The 16675-nt window shown below is 59.9% G+C and overlaps 1 protein-coding gene across 1 annotated transcript in view; it reads right to left on the reverse strand.

Annotated features, from left to right (window-relative positions):
* QSOX2 (quiescin sulfhydryl oxidase 2) overlaps positions 1 to 16675 on the reverse strand; it is a 38245-nt gene that overhangs the window by 2220 nt on the left and 19350 nt on the right. Inside the window, 11 exon segments of the mRNA XM_024762422.1 lie at positions 1 to 358; positions 2310 to 2498; positions 6095 to 6245; positions 7486 to 7608; positions 9585 to 9714; positions 9922 to 10056; positions 11254 to 11399; positions 12869 to 12959; positions 13094 to 13199; positions 13803 to 13851; positions 15640 to 15740. The exon segment at positions 1 to 358 is cut by the window's left edge and continues 16 nt beyond it. Coding sequence (XP_024618190.1) covers positions 1 to 358; positions 2310 to 2498; positions 6095 to 6245; positions 7486 to 7608; positions 9585 to 9714; positions 9922 to 10056; positions 11254 to 11399; positions 12869 to 12959; positions 13094 to 13199; positions 13803 to 13851; positions 15640 to 15740 — 1579 coding nt within the window.

The following is a 16675-nucleotide window of genomic DNA, read 5'->3' on the forward strand; positions in this document are numbered from 1 at the left end:
CTCAGACTCCCGAGCTTCACGTCCAGCGCCTGGTGCGACCTCTCTGACAGGCGAGGCTTGGGGGGCAGCATGCCGGGAGGACGGAGACTCTCGGCACCTCGGTCTGCGGGCGGCTGCCCTGGGGAAGCGTGGCCCCCCGCCCGCTCCGCGCCCGTGGCCGGGGCGCCTTCACCAGCGTCTCCCAAGTCCGAGGAGTACTTGTCCTCGAGGTTGTCGCTGCTGTAGTGCCGCTTCAAGAACAGGAGCACCTGGCCTTCGTTCCAGCTGGTCAGGCCCTGGATCTCCTCGTGGCAGGCCGGGCAGAGGTCCGGAGTGGGCCACGGAACCTTTGGGAACTTCGGGTCCTCACTCGGGTGGCCTGTGAGGAGGAAGGGCCACCGTGAAGAGGCCTCCCAGCCACCTGACCGCCCACCCCGGCGCCGCGGGCCCCCGTGCCTCCTGCCTGCCCACTACCGCCCTCTCCCTCCACGACCTCCACTGCCACCGTCCAGTGGGGTCCACACGACGCTCCCCTCCCACGCGCCCTCCCTGCACGGCTGCCGGCACAGCACCGCGCATCCTCCCTCACGCCCTCTGGTGGATTCCCGGCCCACGGCACAGGGAGCCGTCCACACTCAGGCACCACCACTCACCTGGCCAGACCCCACCCCAAACACCCAAGCGGGCTGGCAAGTTCCCAGCTCCACGCCCTTGACCTCGCAGCCCTGCTCGAGGGGTCCCCACCTCCGCTGTCCTCCCTTCCCTCAAGGTGCTCCCTCAGCATGCGGACGGGCCGAGGGGACCCTCTCCCACGCCCTCCCTCGCTCCCTCGTTCAACACCCGTGGGCAGAGCGCTGCCTGGTCTGTCAGCCAACGACTGGGGGGCAAGCCCTCGAGGCAGAGCCACGAAGCCCCTGCACTCGCAGCTGCACTTCCAAACTCCTGTTTCTCTTCCACTTGCGATGCTGCGACAGCCCCGGACCCCCGGCTCCCACAGGCCCCGCTGACAGCAAGCGTGGCCCGTGGCTCCCCGGGCTCCTGGAACTCGCTGACCTGACTTGGGGCTGCCTTGCCACCTCAGAGTGCTTCCGGAAGCACACGTAAAGGGAATCGGTCAGTCTGTGGGCCTCCTGACTCGGCAGAGGCGCTCTCCTCCGGCCCGCTCGCCGTGCGCACGACGGGCCACGGCTGGGCAGAAGCTGGAGGGCAACGCACACCACTCAGGGCCTGGGCGCGCCCCTTTGGGGTCTGCGTCCAGCGGGGGGTTTGGATTCACACCCCGAGAGGGGAGGAGATGCCAGAGCGTGTCCCGCGCAGCACTGCGTGGACCTCAACCCCGAGGCCAGAGGCGGGACCGAGGGGGCTGGGGGGACACGCAGAGTCTAAGGAACCACACGACCACAGGCGCCTTTCTGGCGCAGCATCTCGTGGGGCACAAGGCGGTGCCCGGACACGGCAGCCTGGCTGGAGTCCCGCCGGCTGCCCTGGGGCTGAGCGCTGCCGGGACGGGGTCACCACGCGGCCCCTGAGACGGAGGGCAGACTGACGCCCTGGCCGTGGAGCCGTCTGTACCAGGGCCACAGCGGATGTGCCTTCACCTGCAGCCGAAGGCGAAGGACAAAGCCGCCAACGCGAGTGGCCGCGGCCACGTGACTGGAGCCGCAGCGGTCAGCTCCGAGTCCAAAGGAAAACCAATTCTCTTTAGTGCTTTAGCTGTAAGATGTTTTTACGATACGGTGGATTAAGTAAAAACCAATAGTTTAGTGGCATTTTCTATTCATCTCTAGTAAGATTTATTTCTCAGTGGATTATTTTTAAGCCTAATTTTAATCTACCATTGATTTAGGAACAGTTTGAATTACTTAACTATGAGAAAATACACGCGCCCTAGTTTTTTTTAAACAAAACCACCCCGAGGAGTTTGGTCTACGGTCTGAGAGCAGGTTTTAACGACGCTAAAATTTTCCTTACTGAAAATTAATTATATTCCAAGTCTTCCACTGTCGAATTTACTCAGGGGCCTAGCGGGCTACCGAGGGGGACAGACGTTTCCGTTTCCACGCAGCCCGGGAGCCCTGCAGTGAGAGAACAATCTGGAACGCCAGGGACTGGCAGCCGGGAATGGCTGTTGTCTCTGGCAGCTCCCTGGCCAATGTCACCAGGAAACTGACATCTGGTCAGGGCAGACGACCCGGCCGTGAGCCCCGCGGGCAGGCAGGCTGGCACGTGGGGGGCAGGCAGCGCGGTGGCGCAGCTCAGGTGCCATCCCCGCCACCCACAGTTCGGGCTCCGCACCCGGGCACAGGCCACGCGGAGCGGCTTCTGCTCACCTGCCAAGCGGCTGTTGACCACGTTATGCTTCTTCCAAAGCCAGAGAATTGCCTGGTCCGGGGTTTTCACGGAATCCATCGATTCTTTAGCCATTTCCTCAAAATGCTCACTGCATTCCTTACACCCGAAGAAGATGTGAATGTACCTCCTGATGGCCTGCAGCACTGCCTGGGGGTCGTCTTCAAACCCTGCGGAGGGACCAAAGCGTGTCGGACTATTTCCACTAGAACCGCAGGGCCTGGGGTGGCATCGGGGGAGCCAGGGACGAGCTGAGTGCCTGATACAGGCCACGGGCCAGCCCCCTGGGTCCTCGCACGGACACGGGAAGAAAACGGCCCCTTCCCGGACACCCACCACGACCGCAAGATGGCTGCTTGCTGCCTCGACACTGCGCCAGATGCGTGCAACCCAAGAGCAGACGGCTGCCTGTGTCCAGCTGCCGGAGCCACTCCAGGACGTGCTGGCCCTCAGGAGAAGGAGCCAGAGGCCTGGAGCTATTAGGTCTGCCAGGAGCCCCTAGCCCACACCCAGAGGTCCGGGCTCACCCCAGGCTTGAGTCCCATGTGCGACTTTCCCTGCCCTACACACGACCCGGAGGCTCGTGCCGGGCGTGGCAGCCGCTCACTCGGACTTGCAGTTTGCTCTGCTTTGGAATCCTTGCGGAGCACAAGCCCGGATACGAACCAGGCCTTAGGAGGGGCCTCCGGGCTTGCTGCCAGCCCCGCCCTGTGGTGGATCTTCCACGAAAGGGGCAGCAACGGTCACGGGCTGGTCAGCTGCTGGGGCTCCCTCTGGGAGCGACGGGGTGGCAGGCTGGTGAAGGTCTGCACTCTTTCAAAGAGGCCGAGACTCTCCGTGTGAGGAAACCCTCCAGCATCTACCAGCCACACGGACGGTTTTCACCACCGGCTGTAAACACAGACCCTAACGGGAGGACAACGGGTGCCGAGTAAAGGTCCTGGGAGCGTGGGGCACGACGTCTGAAGAAAGCAATGCCCCCAAGAGCAGGACGACGCAGCCTACAGTGCGCTGAAAGGAGGACCCCTGAGGACGGCAGAGGGGCAGCAGCACAGGCCTGGACCAGAGTCCTGTCCAGACGCTAATACGGGGGACTGGGCGTGCGAACAAGAGGCTGTGAGATTAAAACATTAAATGTCAGCGCTAAAAGACATCCAGCAAAATAACTGGAAAAAAAGAAGACACGGTTTTGGAGGCTGAGTCCATCTTAACGGCAGCCCTCACGAGCCGCCTCTCTCTGTGGCCGGTGCGGTCCTGACGCCCGGGAAGCCGGACCCGCCCGGAGAGGCCTCGTGGGCCGTCAGCCTCGGCAGTCCTGCTCGTGTCGCTCAGAGAAGGCCCGAAGCCGCACCCCGCCACCTGCCCCGGGCTCCCAGTGTTTCCCAGGGCAGCCAGGGGGCACCCAGCCCCGAGGCCACGTGCACACGCTGCGGCCTCACTGTCGGCCGGGTGCTGCTGTCCCAGCTGCGGGCCTGTGGCTGGCATCTGCCGCGCCCGGCGGGGTAATCCTCCTTCCCGCGCCCCCACCGACCCACTGCACGCTCGGGCCACCCTAATCTTTAAAGTGGACAAGAACCTAAAGCCCTACCTGTGGGGGATTAGAGGCCGCAGCAGGCTTTTCATCGATGGGGTTTAAGCATGCAATAAGGAGAGGAAAAACCTTCCAAGACATAATCCGGGTCTCAGTCTGACCCAATTCTTTCGGCGTGAGACAGACTCCTCGGATACTGCTTCCATTTACGCGACGAGGAGAAAGCGCGCTCGAGACCTCTTTCTTTGTGTGCTTTGTCAGCCCGCTGCCCTCATTCTGCCGGCATCGGTGCTGCGGGATTTCACAGCGCGTCCCGGCGATGACCTCCTCCCTGCTGTCCCCACCTCCTTCTACGTGTCTCCCTGTTCTCAGCAGACCTTTCCGCACAACTGAGGCTCACGTCTCAGACGTGGGCTCCAGCGCCGCGGCCGGCGTCCCGCCGGGCGGTGCTGAGGCTCTGATCTCACCTGCTGTTGGGCTCCCGAGCTTTCTCCTGAACACACCCTACGTGTTCTGCTGTGAGATTCTTGAGAGAATTTTCGATTGAAAGCCCACCTCTCCCACTAGACCCCGGAGGAGTAGAAATCCAGCGTCCCCTGGGGCAGGGCCGGGGGTGGTAGAGGTGTCTGAAGACACCACCTGCCCCTCTGCTGCTTCTCCCCACAGGTGGCCTCTATCTCCCCACCACGAACCCGGGCTGGACGAGCTACAGGCTGTGGCGGAAGTGATGCCCAGACCCCGAGGCCCCTCCCGGATGTGGCGATGCCCCGTGGGGAGCTGGCGCTGCCTGGGAGCCCAACCTTCTGAGTCTAGACCAGTCAGCCGCCGCCACCTGAGCGAGGCCACAGGTGAGCCCGTCCAAAGAGCCGAGCCCCAGAACCATGAACAAAAACCTGGTGGTTGTTTTAAGCCACGGCGTCTGGGGTTCGTTTGTTACACAGCAAAAGGTAACTCTAAAAGAATTCTACAATTTTACTGGAAAGAATATTTGGACGGTGTGGGTCCCAAAACTTCACTTTGACTTAATACACACGTCAGTGAACCTGAATGATTAAAAAAACAAAACTAGGACTTCCCTGGTGGCACAGTGGTTGAGAACCCGCCTGCCAATGCAGGGGACATGGGTTCGAGCCCTGGTCTGGGAAGATCCCACATGCCGTGGAGCAACTAGGCCCGTGCGCCACAACTACTGAGCCCGTGTGCCACAACTACTGAAGCCCACACGCCTAGAGCCCGTGCTCTGCAACAAGAGAAGCCACTGGAATGAGCTCACACACCGTAACACAGAGTAGCCCCCGCTCGCCACAGCTAGAGAAAGTCCACGCACAGCAACGAAGACCCAACGCAGCCAATGAATACACAAATAAATAATAAAATAAATAATAAAATAAAATACGGAACTAAAAGCAGACGTTCCCATGGCTGTCAGGGGCCTGCTGAAACTGAGAGGCACACACAAAACACAGTCCAGAGAGGATCCAAAAATCCAACACGTTTTTTAGCACTTTGCGTGGGATATAAACGTGGTCCCACCTCCTGTAGCCACGTCTGTGTCATCGCCTACCCTCGTGGGCCTACTGGCTCACTTCTAACGAACAAACATGGCAGAGGTGACGGACTTAACACCACCGAGGGCCCCGATGAAGTCGGCTGCCTATGGGGAGGCCACACGGCAAGGAAGGATAGCCCCCATGTGGGGCGCAAGTGTGGGGAGGGTGTCTCTTCCTCTCTTCCCCACCGTCCCGGGCCAGCACTCTGCGCCCAGGCTCTGGGAAACCCGAAGCCGCAGACCCTGGTCAGGCCACACCTGAGTGCCCGCCCCACAGACGCCGTGAGGTAAGGAGCGTGCGCTGCTCCAGGTGACTTGTTAGAAACAACAGGTAACCATACGCTTCTCCAAATGTGTTTCATTTACTCTCGTGTTCTTTAAAGCAAAGAAGGAGGCGCTGACACCGAGAGGCGTTCCTGGCCAGTGCTCCCTCACCCCGCCCATGACTCACATCCCCAGGGGTCAGCCAGGCCCTGGCCGTGAGGGAAGAGGGTGGGGACTCGGCTCCGGCACCCCAAGCCGGCACGGGGGCTGAGCAGACCTCCAGAAAAGACGCTCACCTCCACCCTCCTTAGAATGGACCCCGGGCCCCCTGAAGGCACGTCACCCTCTGCGTGAGCTTGGGACGGCCCCGGCAGGCAGTAGCGCAGCACCCGTGTCAGGTGGCCCAGGTGGGGACAGCTCACCTGTGCCGTCCAGCGCTTTTGGATGGGTCCCAGCTTGAACAGTCAAAGTGTGGAACAATTTCCACAGAGAACACGTGTAGCCCCTCAGCTCTGGTCGGCTTCCTTGACATCCAACCCACTTTATGTGATTAGTAAGGAATATTCCAGAAATCTGGGGGGGGGGGGGGGGAAAACAATAAGAGAGAATTGAATTGTTAAAATTAGTTGGTGGTGGACTTCCCTGGTGGTGCAGTGGTTAGGAATCCGCCTGCCAAAGCAGGGGACACAGGTTCAAGCCCTGGTCAGAGAAGATCCCACGTGCCGCGGAGCAACTAAGCCCGTAAGCCACAACTACTGAGCCTGCGCTCTAGAGCCCGCGAGCCACAACTACTGAGCCTGCGCTCTAGAGCCCGTGAGCCACAACTACTGAAGCCCGCGCGCCTAGAGCCCAGTAGCTGCAACTGGAGAAAGCCACGCGCTGCAATGAAGACCCAACACAGCCAAAAAACCAAAAAAAGTTGGTGAATGTGGTCAGTCTTGATTGGGCGGTGGTTACACAGGGAGCACGTCTCTCAAAACTTCAACTGTACATCTCACCATGTGTAAATTTAAATCCAATAACGAATAAATGAGAGGAAAAAGAAGTCTCTATTTTACTAAAAGAGTTCTCAAAATACGGAAACGTGGCCCGTTCTTTTCCAGTCTTTGGGGAGAAGGGAAGAGCTCACCTGTGTCCTCATGAAGCAGCCCTAGGCAGCATCCAAGACACCCAGCTTTTTTTTTTTTGGCACCCATCTTGTTTTAAAGTTAGAATTAGTTACAACGAGATTCATAGAAGACTAATAACAAAAAAATTCAATTGTCAGGCAATTCTCCATCTGAATGAATAGGACCTTCACCTTACAAGCAGCGAGCCGAAGGCCGAAGGGCTGTAACAGCCCAGAAGTGGGGCTGTGAACTGCGCTCCGCGGGCGTCCCGGCCCCTCGGTCCCCATGGGTGACTGCACAGGCCCGGTCCCTGCGGGTCTGAGCCCCTGCTCTCAGCCACCTTCCCCGTCACACGGCTCAGGTCCCATGGATCAGAGGCCAAGGCTAGAAACCGGCACCCACAGGGCCGCTGGAATCAGACCCCGGGGAGCCTACGTCCTGGAGCCTGTGGCCACAGACGCCGGCCCAAGACCCTGGCCGCACACCCGGCCTGCACGGCAGCTCGACCCATCGCCTTCATTCACTACTTTTTTAAGTGTGAAATCTAGATGAGTTCACTAAAAAAACAGAAAACAAACCCTAATGCTTCACTGCCTGACAAAACCCCCATCGTCTCGGTTGGCAGAACCGGGGAGGGAGACTGGCGGCTCATCGGACGAGGGCAGGTGCGGGGTCCCCCATGCTCGTCGAAGGGGCTGCCTCACCCGCATCTTGTTGTTGACCAGGTCGAGGACGGCGTCGTAGGGGATCCTGTCCAGGGGCAGGCTGGCCAGCCACTCCTGCAGCGTCTCCAGCAGCTTCCTGACCGGCGGCCGCCCGGGGAACAGCTGAGCAGGGAAGACCACACTCAAGGACGGGTCGGGAAGCGGCCCCCACGGCGCGGCCTCCCAGCGGCGGAGACCGGGCCTGCCCTGCCCTGGACCCACCAGCTGGAGGGAGCAAGCGTCTCCAGTCCACCCAGGCTCCCACGGAGAACAGGGGTGGGGGTCTCTGGGGGAACTAGAGTTTCCCCAGAACACAGACAAGGGGGAAGCCCGCACTGGACCCCATTCCTGCAGCTCCACCACCGCCCGGCACCCGGGACACAGCCACTCATCCTCATACCCAGCAGCCACTTCACGACAACGGACCACACGGCCGCCGGCCGCCGGGGCCCTTATTTATCACGTTGTCAAGGGCTTGTGGGCCTTTCTGAAATCACTGCCTACTCATTCCACGTTCCTCATGGTAATTCACGCTAATCCCGCCCGCTGTCCTGACACTCCCTCACCTCCCCCGCTGCCAGCTCTGACTGTCAGACTAACTGGAAAAGGCATGCACACCCCTGCGGCTTCCACGCAAAGTGCCATTGCTGGCTAACTCCACGTTGACACTCAGGCCGCGCTGGCAGCCCAGGAAGCCTCGAGTGCAAGGATCCCAGCGGTCCTGCAGTCCTTCTGTGAGGAACTTCGATTAGATGCTGCCAATGAAATGTGCAAATTCAAGGCTGAAAGAGCTCTTGGAAACCTGGGCTGAGACCTGACTATCAACGGTGCTGAGACAGATGTAGCTGCGTCAGCTGCAGGAACAGCCAGAGCGGAAACATCGCGTCTTCAGCTCTGCAAAATCTGGGTCTTGCCAACACTGGTTCCAGGGCACCACGACCAACGGACCAGCATTTAAAGTTTAAGTAAAGGGTAGAAAAGTTATTCAGAATAATTTATGCTGATCTGACCCACAGGCTCTGCCCAGGTGTGGAGCCCTCCAGCGTGACGCTGGGCTGGAACGAGGACAGAGAACGCGAGGCACGTGTGCAGCAAGACCCCTGTCCCGATGCGGAGGGCAGGCGGGGGCGTTCTTAAGGAACGAGGACAGTGCGGGGGGGCTCCGACCTCTGCGGGGCGCAGCGTGAGGAGAACTGTCTAAACAGCTTCCGTTTATTCATTTGAAACAAATCAGCTGACTCCTTATTCCCTTAAACGTTAAGTTCTACCTCCTGAGTTTCTTCAAAGATCTTACAACGTGAGTAAACCCTGACCAGCGGAAGTGTTGGCTATGAAGCACCTTGAAGCACCTTGTCAGGGACCGCACACACGTGGCAAGGGAAACCTTTCAGAATTAAGCTTCCTTATCTCTTAGATAACAATAGGTGTTATGAAGGGTGGCCTCTGGAGGCAGCTGCCATAGCCAGCGCAAGACCAAAGGTGACCAAAGGAGACCAACAGCGGGCAGGGCGTGTCTAGGGCCTGGGCTATCTCAGAGAGATCTCAGAGAGAGGAAGGGCCACGGCCAGGGCTGCTGGGCCAACAGAACAGGGGCCCAGGTCCACTCCCAGGGAAGAGGGATGACCGACTGCTCCAACCTCTGCCCAGCGCAGGGGCTCTGGGCCCAGAAAAACACCACAAGCCTGGACTTTCAGCTCTGGAGCTAAGAGTTCTTGGCAGGAATGTAACCCCAACACCCACTCCCCTCTAAACGTGAGCTGACACAGCAGCCACCACGTGCCCCCCACCCAGGGCCCACCGACACGACACCGCAGGCCGCAGCCGTCTCGCTGCCCGGCGGCCCGCCGCTTCCCACCTCTCCTCCCAGCTCCCCGACGCACAGGCCTCCTGCCCACTCCCCGCTCGTCCTGCTGGCCCTCAGGCCTTCCCCGGGGAACCGTGGCGCTGCCCTGCACAGTCCCCGCCCCGCCCCCGCCGAGTGCGCGGGCGCCTCCACGTGGCCAGGGGCTTTGTGCCCCGCAGGCCCCCAGCACACGGCAGGCGTCTGGGTGAGTGGAGGACGGGCGAGGTCGCGTGGTCAAGCCCAGACGCCCATGCACCTTGGCCAGGACGGTGACGAAGTCCTTGAGTGTCTTCAGCTCGGCCCCGGCCAGGGACCTGCGGGCTGCCAGCTCCACCCTCAGGAGGTGGTGCAGCCCCGATTCCAGGTCAGCCGCGTACAGCTTCGACCTGGGAGGAAACGCTACAAGGTCAGTGTGGGCGCCTCTTTCTTCACATAGATTCCTGCATGCTGGCTCCTACCCCAGAGGGACGCCACCCCGGGGAGACAACGCGGAGAATCCCCGAGCGCCGGCAGGTGGCTGGCAGGCTTCTGAACGAGCGGCCCTGCAGTGACCCCCGGACCCCCAGCCACACATTCCCGGCAGCTTCACCCACCTGTCAAATTCCCTCCAAACCACGGCTTCAGAGTTGTCTTCTTTGCTTGCTTTTTCAGGCAATGAAAGCGATTTCTTCCTCACACCCGGCAATGACTTCAAATAAGAGGAGAAAAACGATCGGAGAGGCTTCCCGCTGCGAGAAAGGGGAGGGCAGGGCGCGGGCTCAGAGGCGGGCTTCGGCAGCCTGGCCCCCGTCCACAGGCACCTTGTGGCCCCAGGTTCAGAGCAGCCCTCCCTCTGTAACTCCAGGGTGACGTGCACCACCCAGCCCAGCCATTCTCTGGGCATCTACTGCAGGTATCTTGGGCGGGGTGGGATGGTGGCAAAGCCCGGGCCTCGGGGAGCTGGCCCCCCACCTGAGAACATAACATCCCCACGGAACAAAAATGAATCGTAGTACTACGCTGGTTTGAGCATCTGCCAAGATCAGCTTTATCCTGTGGTTTCGACATCCTCTGCCCACAGGCTGCCAGCTCCGCGTGGGGCGTCCGGAGTCGGGTGGGGAGGGGAAGGAGCGCCCCGCCCCTCCTCACAGCCCGGTGGCTCCTGGGCACTGCGGAGTGGCCCCTCCACTGGCCTGGAGGGGGGGATACTGTGCCCTCCCCAGGTAGCTCAGGGGCCCCCCAAAGGGTCCAGAGCTTATTTTCATTCCCCAAAGGAGAACGCAGCAGTTACGGGTAAAAATATCAACGTCACTTTATGTTGAGGGTGTACAGATGACGCTCTGAATGTAAAACGAGCTTTTTACTCCGAAACAAGATGGCGGTTTGCTCAAGGAAGGTCTGCTGTAGAGCCGGGCGCCCCCGGTAAGACCTCCTGGCTTACCCTGAATTCCATTTTTTTTAAAGAACAGAAAATACACCCAAGGAACTACGGCGTGCTTGAGGCTCCTGGGGGCAGCGCCCTCGGTGCCCCAGCTAAACTTCCCAGAGGCTGAGACAGGAGCCCCAAGGGAGGAAAGCGCCCGCCTTCCCGCCGCCGTGTCCACACGCGGTGCCTCGCCAAGAGCTCCGGGGCCGCGGGCGAGGCTGGCCTGGGGCCTCCGGCGTGAGGCTGGGGGGCCAGGCAGGCAGCTCACCTGCCCGCCTGTGACGCTCTCCCAGCCTCGCCTCAACCTGCTTCCTCTTCAGCCAAGCTTACCCGACGGGCGTGCAGGCACCTAGCGCAGAGGCCAGCGGCCTTTTCGTGATGGTGCTGCGGGTGTCAGCAAGGCGAGCGCCCGTGTGGGGCCTGCAGCCGGTCTCCCCCACCACCCCACACACCAGTGAGCGCCCAGGGGCTGGGGGTGTCGGTGGCGTCACGAACATCCCTGAAGCCAGACTCTACTTACACGGTAACTAATCCGTGGGACCCATTTGGGTAAATCAAGTAACACGAGGGGACAGAAGAAACACCGAGCTTCTGCAGAAAGGCTTTATCCCAGCCCAGCGCTCTCTTCACCTCGATGTTCTCGTAGGGAATCAGGTCTAAGATCACCTGGGCAACGAGAAAGTAGGTCGCCTTCGCTGTGGACGGCAGGGTCCTCCGGAAACGGACTGACGAACGCAGCTTCTCACAGCATCGCAGCTCATCCCCTCTAAGCCAGACCACCGACATCCCTGTTCTGTGGCACTTTCAGGCCCCCGACTGTCGCACGGCAGGAACTACAGCCTCCTCACCGAGCAGACCATCAGACGGGTCTGTGCTGTGTTCCTTACACACCCTCCAAGGCCCTCAGTCGTCAGACAGGGACGGTCAGCCCCACGTGAGCTGGGGCCGCGCCCCAGCCTCCAGCTTCCCCTCCACCCTCGGGGCCTGCGTTGGGAGGCTGACGGCGTCCCCGGTCGGCCGTTCCTCCCTCCAGAGCTGCCCAGTCCAGGGCTGCTGAGGCTGAAGGTGCAGTGGTGGGGGGCAGTGGCAGTGGGACCCCCGGGTGGCATCTCAGGAGCTGGAAGAGCGTGAAAAACTAACAGCAAGCCCCAGGCGTGCCACCCGGACAGTCGGGTGCGGAACCACCTCTCTCTCAGGAGCGACAGAGCCGTGTCCCAACCAGGGGCCTTGCTGAGAGCAGGAACCGGGCACCCGCGTGGCAGCCAAAGCCCCACTGGGACCACCACACTTCCTTCCCAGAGCCCCGATCTCGGAAGAACAGTCGAGAGCCCAGCAGGGAGGGAGAAACATGGCACCCGGGGCTAAGTTCCGGAGTGAGGTGTCTTCTCTCATCCCTAGGAGACCTCGGGGTAAAGAATCCCTGTCCTCCAGCCCGGCTCCTGGCACCTGGATTTTACTGAGACTTTGCCAAAGGCAAGGGCTTCAGACCCACACGTGTGAAGTGATAACAAAGCAAAGATTCACGACAGAAACACTGTTTTACAGAACCTGGGATTTGGCAAAAGAGTTGGGAGTTCAGAATACAGCAAAGAAAAAATCTTGATCATAACGCCTAGGAGGGCTCCCCTGGTGGCGCAGTGGTTGAGAGTCCGCCTGCCGATGCAGGGGACGCGGGTTCGTGCCCTGGTCCGGGAGGATCCCACGTGCCGCGGAGCGGCTGGGCCCGTGAGCCATGGCCGTTGAGCCTGCACGTCCGGAGCCTGTGCTCCGCAACGGGAGAGGCCACAGCGGTGAGAGGCCCACGTACCAGGAAATAAATAAATAAGTAACGCCTAGGAAAGAGAGAATGCCCTCAGGGAAGACGCGCGTCCCGAGGGCCAGGTCTGCCGTGAGTCCCTCCTGGCCACCCCCCGGGGGACCAGGCCCCCCCCCACCCAGAGGACCAGGCTGCACTCGGGAGCTGCTTCCTCTCCCCTTGGAGGCAGAGCCTCACCCCAACAGTCTTCTCTGTAACCAGTGCGTCTGCTGAATAACACAAACGCCAATCCCAAGAATACAACAGATCAGGCGGACGTAGTTACTGCCACACAGGAATCTGATCACAGACCCGACACTGGAAGAGGCGCAGACAGTACCTCACGTCCAACGTAGGAGCTGTTGCTTTCAAATAAGACAGCCACGTAACGGCCGCCGCTGCTGTCAATGAGAGAAAGAACGTCCCTGGGCCTTTGAAGAGGAAAAGAGGCTTTCAGTGCTTTCAAGGCCATCGCAGACCAGTGCCCACGTCACTTAACGCAAGTCGCTACTTCACAAAAGTACACTCAGCTTGCAGCGCGCCACCTTTTTACGGCACTACGCACCGAACGGGGTTCAAGGACGGGCACCCGGGAGGCCTGCCCTCGTCCGCGTGGCTCTGCAGGAAGTCGATCAGCGCGTGCCGCACCGTCTGCGGCTCCCTGTCCGGCCCTGCAGGGCGGTACCCACCGTCACGGCCGCGTCTGCCTGCCGAGCGCCCGTCCCACCCCAGGGCCCCCGACAGTGCGAGCGCACACGGCCGTGGATTCACACGCCGGGAGGCCTCTCAGCAACCAGCGTGGGAACCGGTGAGCTCCAGGGACACACGGCCACGGGGGGGCGCCCCCCCCACGCACGCACACGCACGCGGCGTGGAGACAGAGGCATGTGTCCATCTACACCGAGTTCAGAGGCAGGCAGACTGCCCTCACTGTGGGCTCCTGGGGGGAGCTGGGGGGGGATCACTGACAAAAATTCATCGGGGTGCCCTTGTGATGTGTGCACTTCTCAAACTTTTCTTTTTTCCAGAAAAGTTTACTTAAGTAAATTTCACCACATTTGCCAAGGAAGGCAAAGCACAGAAGAAAGAATTCTCGCTGAAACTAGGACCGTTTGAACCCTTACAGGAAAGGAAGGGCCGATGGTGCCGATGTAAACGTGCCAAAGCCGGGGTGAGGGGCAGACCCAACCAGGGCGTGTTCTAGTCTCACGTGAATAGATCTATCTAAGAGGGAAGGAATCTAGGACGGTAGAATAGAACACTTAGGTCCTTACCTTTAAAATCTTCTCCAGTTGTAAAGTCCTTTGCAAATGCTTTAAAATACTAAGAAGAAAAACAAAGAATAAGAAACAGCCTTGCCTGGCGTCTGTGTAAACGTTTAATCTTTAAGCAACAAAACGACCATCGTCTTTGAGAGCTTTAGTCCCTTTTTTCCAGACACTTGACATTGACTGATGACGAACCACATTTCTATGTGTTTCTGTGGATGACAGTGTTTCCCTCCAGATTCACGAGTGGCTGCTCAGTACCAAGCGGGACCCTGCTCTTTACATTTTCTGCCCCAACAGGGCTGGAGCTATGGCAGACGGCGCGTCCCCTAAAGGCTCCTGGTGCTAGATGTTCATGGTATGTCTGCTCAACGACACAAAAACTCCTAGGGACGAGGGCAGGCGCTACATCAAGTGTCTCTGAGCAGAACAAAAGGACTTTACATCAAAATTAAAAACTCCTAGGGACGAGGGCAGGCACTACATCAAGTGTCTCTGAGCAGAACAAAAGGACTTTACATCAAAATTAAAAACTCCTAGGGACGAGGGCAGGCACTACATCAAGTGTCTCTGAGCAGAACAAAAGGACTTTACATCAAAATTAAAAACTCCTAGGGACGAGGGCAGGCACTACATCAAGTGTCTTTGAGCAGAACAAAAGGACTTTACATCAAAATTAAAAACTTTCTTCGTTAAAACACACAGTAAAGACAGTGGAAACAGTGACAGGCTGGGTGCCGACACCCCCGGACACGCATAGCTGAAGGAGGGCGAGTGTCGGGAAGACACAGGACTCCTGTAAATCAGTCAGAAAAGCACACACGGGGGAGAGGAAAACGGGCAAATGACTCCAACAGACAGGGCCACCCGCGGAGCAGTGATCACTGCCTGTCACCCGTCAGCAGGGAAGGCCCAGCACCGCGCTCCAGGCCGCCGCCAGGGGGCACAGGACACACACGAGTGCCGGGCAGCTCAGGGCCCGTGGCGGTAAGCCGTGCTGCCGGCGGAGGCCAGCCCCACCCGGTGTGCGGGTGATTCCAGCAACGTCCTGTTAGGAAAGAGAGGAGGCCCGAAGCTCACACACAGCACACAGAGCCCTGTGTGTAAAGCTGAAACAAAATAAGACAGGAAAATAAAACAGTAACACGTTTCGACACGGGGCTCAAGGGGAGGGTGACTCTGGTGGGGCTGGGGCACCAGGCCAACCAGTGGGCGCAGCCCAGCCAGGAGACGGATGCACGGCTGTCACCAGGTCAACACTTAGAGGAGAAGCAGCTGACGCTGCGCCACAGAGAGCGTGGGATGTGAGGGCTGAGAGGCAGGGGGGTCTCCAAGCTTCTCAGAGGTCACTTCCAAAAGCTCAGCTGTTTTCCTGAGATGTAAAGTCACCGTGATGCGCTCGGGTGCAGGCCAGTGACCGCACACGTGCGCACACAGACCTGGGTCTGCTTCTCAGCTTCCAGTCCGCCCCCGAGTGGGAGAGACAGGGACAGGCCCGTGGGAGGGACAGCCGTGCAGGCACACGGCCGGGCCACACGCCGGCACCCAGACCCAGCGCCGCACACCGACACCTGGGGGCCTCAGACCGGCTCTCAGGGCAGCTCCCGGCCATTCCCCCACCCGCAGGCCTCACCCACCTCCCCTCGCTGGGTGTAAGCAGGAGCTGCGGGTACCGTCCCACCACGACACGGGCGACCCAGCAGGGTGGGAGGAGAGGTGCCCCTCTGCAAACAGAACCCCCCACGCTTCAAGACGCCCGCCCCAAACGCTGACAGCGCAGCAGTCACACAGCTGGTGGGTTCCAACTTAAAGCCGCCGCCACGCGCAGGGAGGAGGTACTCACCCGGAAGGTAGGGTAGAAGTGGATCTCGTAGGCGCGGCACACCTCGTGGTTCTTCTCTTCCGCACAGTCCAGGGCGGCGACTCGGATGGCAGCGGCCCAGTCTGAAAAGCAGGAGTGAGACCGTCAGTGCGGGCGCGTCCCCACGGTCCACCCAGGCCCGCAGCCTCGCGGGCCATCCCGCAAGCCCGTCCACGCTCGGGACAGCCCTGAGCTGAGCTGGGAAAGAGGATGGGACCCTCATCAGCGCTGTTGCCTAACCTGCAAATCGCCCCGCGGCCTCCTCGGTCTCCTAATTAAACGACCCCGAGACGGATGAGAGCGCTGGGAACAGAGGGCTGCCATCAGCCCGTGGCGGCCCTCCGTCAGGGACACCGAGCCAGTGTTTACAGTTTAACTGGACGCATGTGGTCCAGGCCGTTTAGCCAGAACGTTCCCGTGTACTCACTCGAACGAGAGGAAAGGCCGGCAGCGTCCGGCCCCCGGTCTTTCAGGCCAGAGACACAGCTAGCTGTGTGCAAACACCAAGGAAGTGGTTCTGAACCCTTTCCCCGAGGCCCTTCCCGCACCCTCAGACACTGCTGCCGTTCTCGGGAGTAGAAAAGGAGCGGCTTCAAATACCTTTTTTCCTACCTTTAACATCAACACTTAACCAGCTCACAGTTGAGTCCTGTTTCACTCAAACCCTGAGCCCCTTCCCAGCGGTGCCAAGTGGGCCTCCGCCAGCCAGTCGTTTCAACATAACCGACCACGCGCCTCCAAAAGGGAAGAGCTTCTTTCCCAGCACAAGCGTCCTCTCGGCACCACACCAGCTCAGACCAACAGCTTCAGCAGCAACAAACATCTGGTCGGGAGTCCAATCTTCCTAACTGTCCCATTTTTGCTTACTTTGTTTAAATCGCGTCCAAACAAGGCCTGTCTTCTACACCCGTGGTCTCCCACCATCTGGATTTTGTGAGTGCCCCCTGCCCCCGGGGTTTTCTGTAAACATGCGGACCTAGATCTCAGCTTTGGGGAAGAACAGTTCCCAGGTGGTGTG

This window comes from Neophocaena asiaeorientalis, unplaced genomic scaffold, assembly GCF_003031525.2.
Source record: "Neophocaena asiaeorientalis asiaeorientalis breed wild unplaced genomic scaffold, Neophocaena_asiaeorientalis_V1.1 scaffold78, whole genome shotgun sequence".
NCBI classification, from domain to species: domain Eukaryota; kingdom Metazoa; phylum Chordata; class Mammalia; order Artiodactyla; family Phocoenidae; genus Neophocaena; species Neophocaena asiaeorientalis.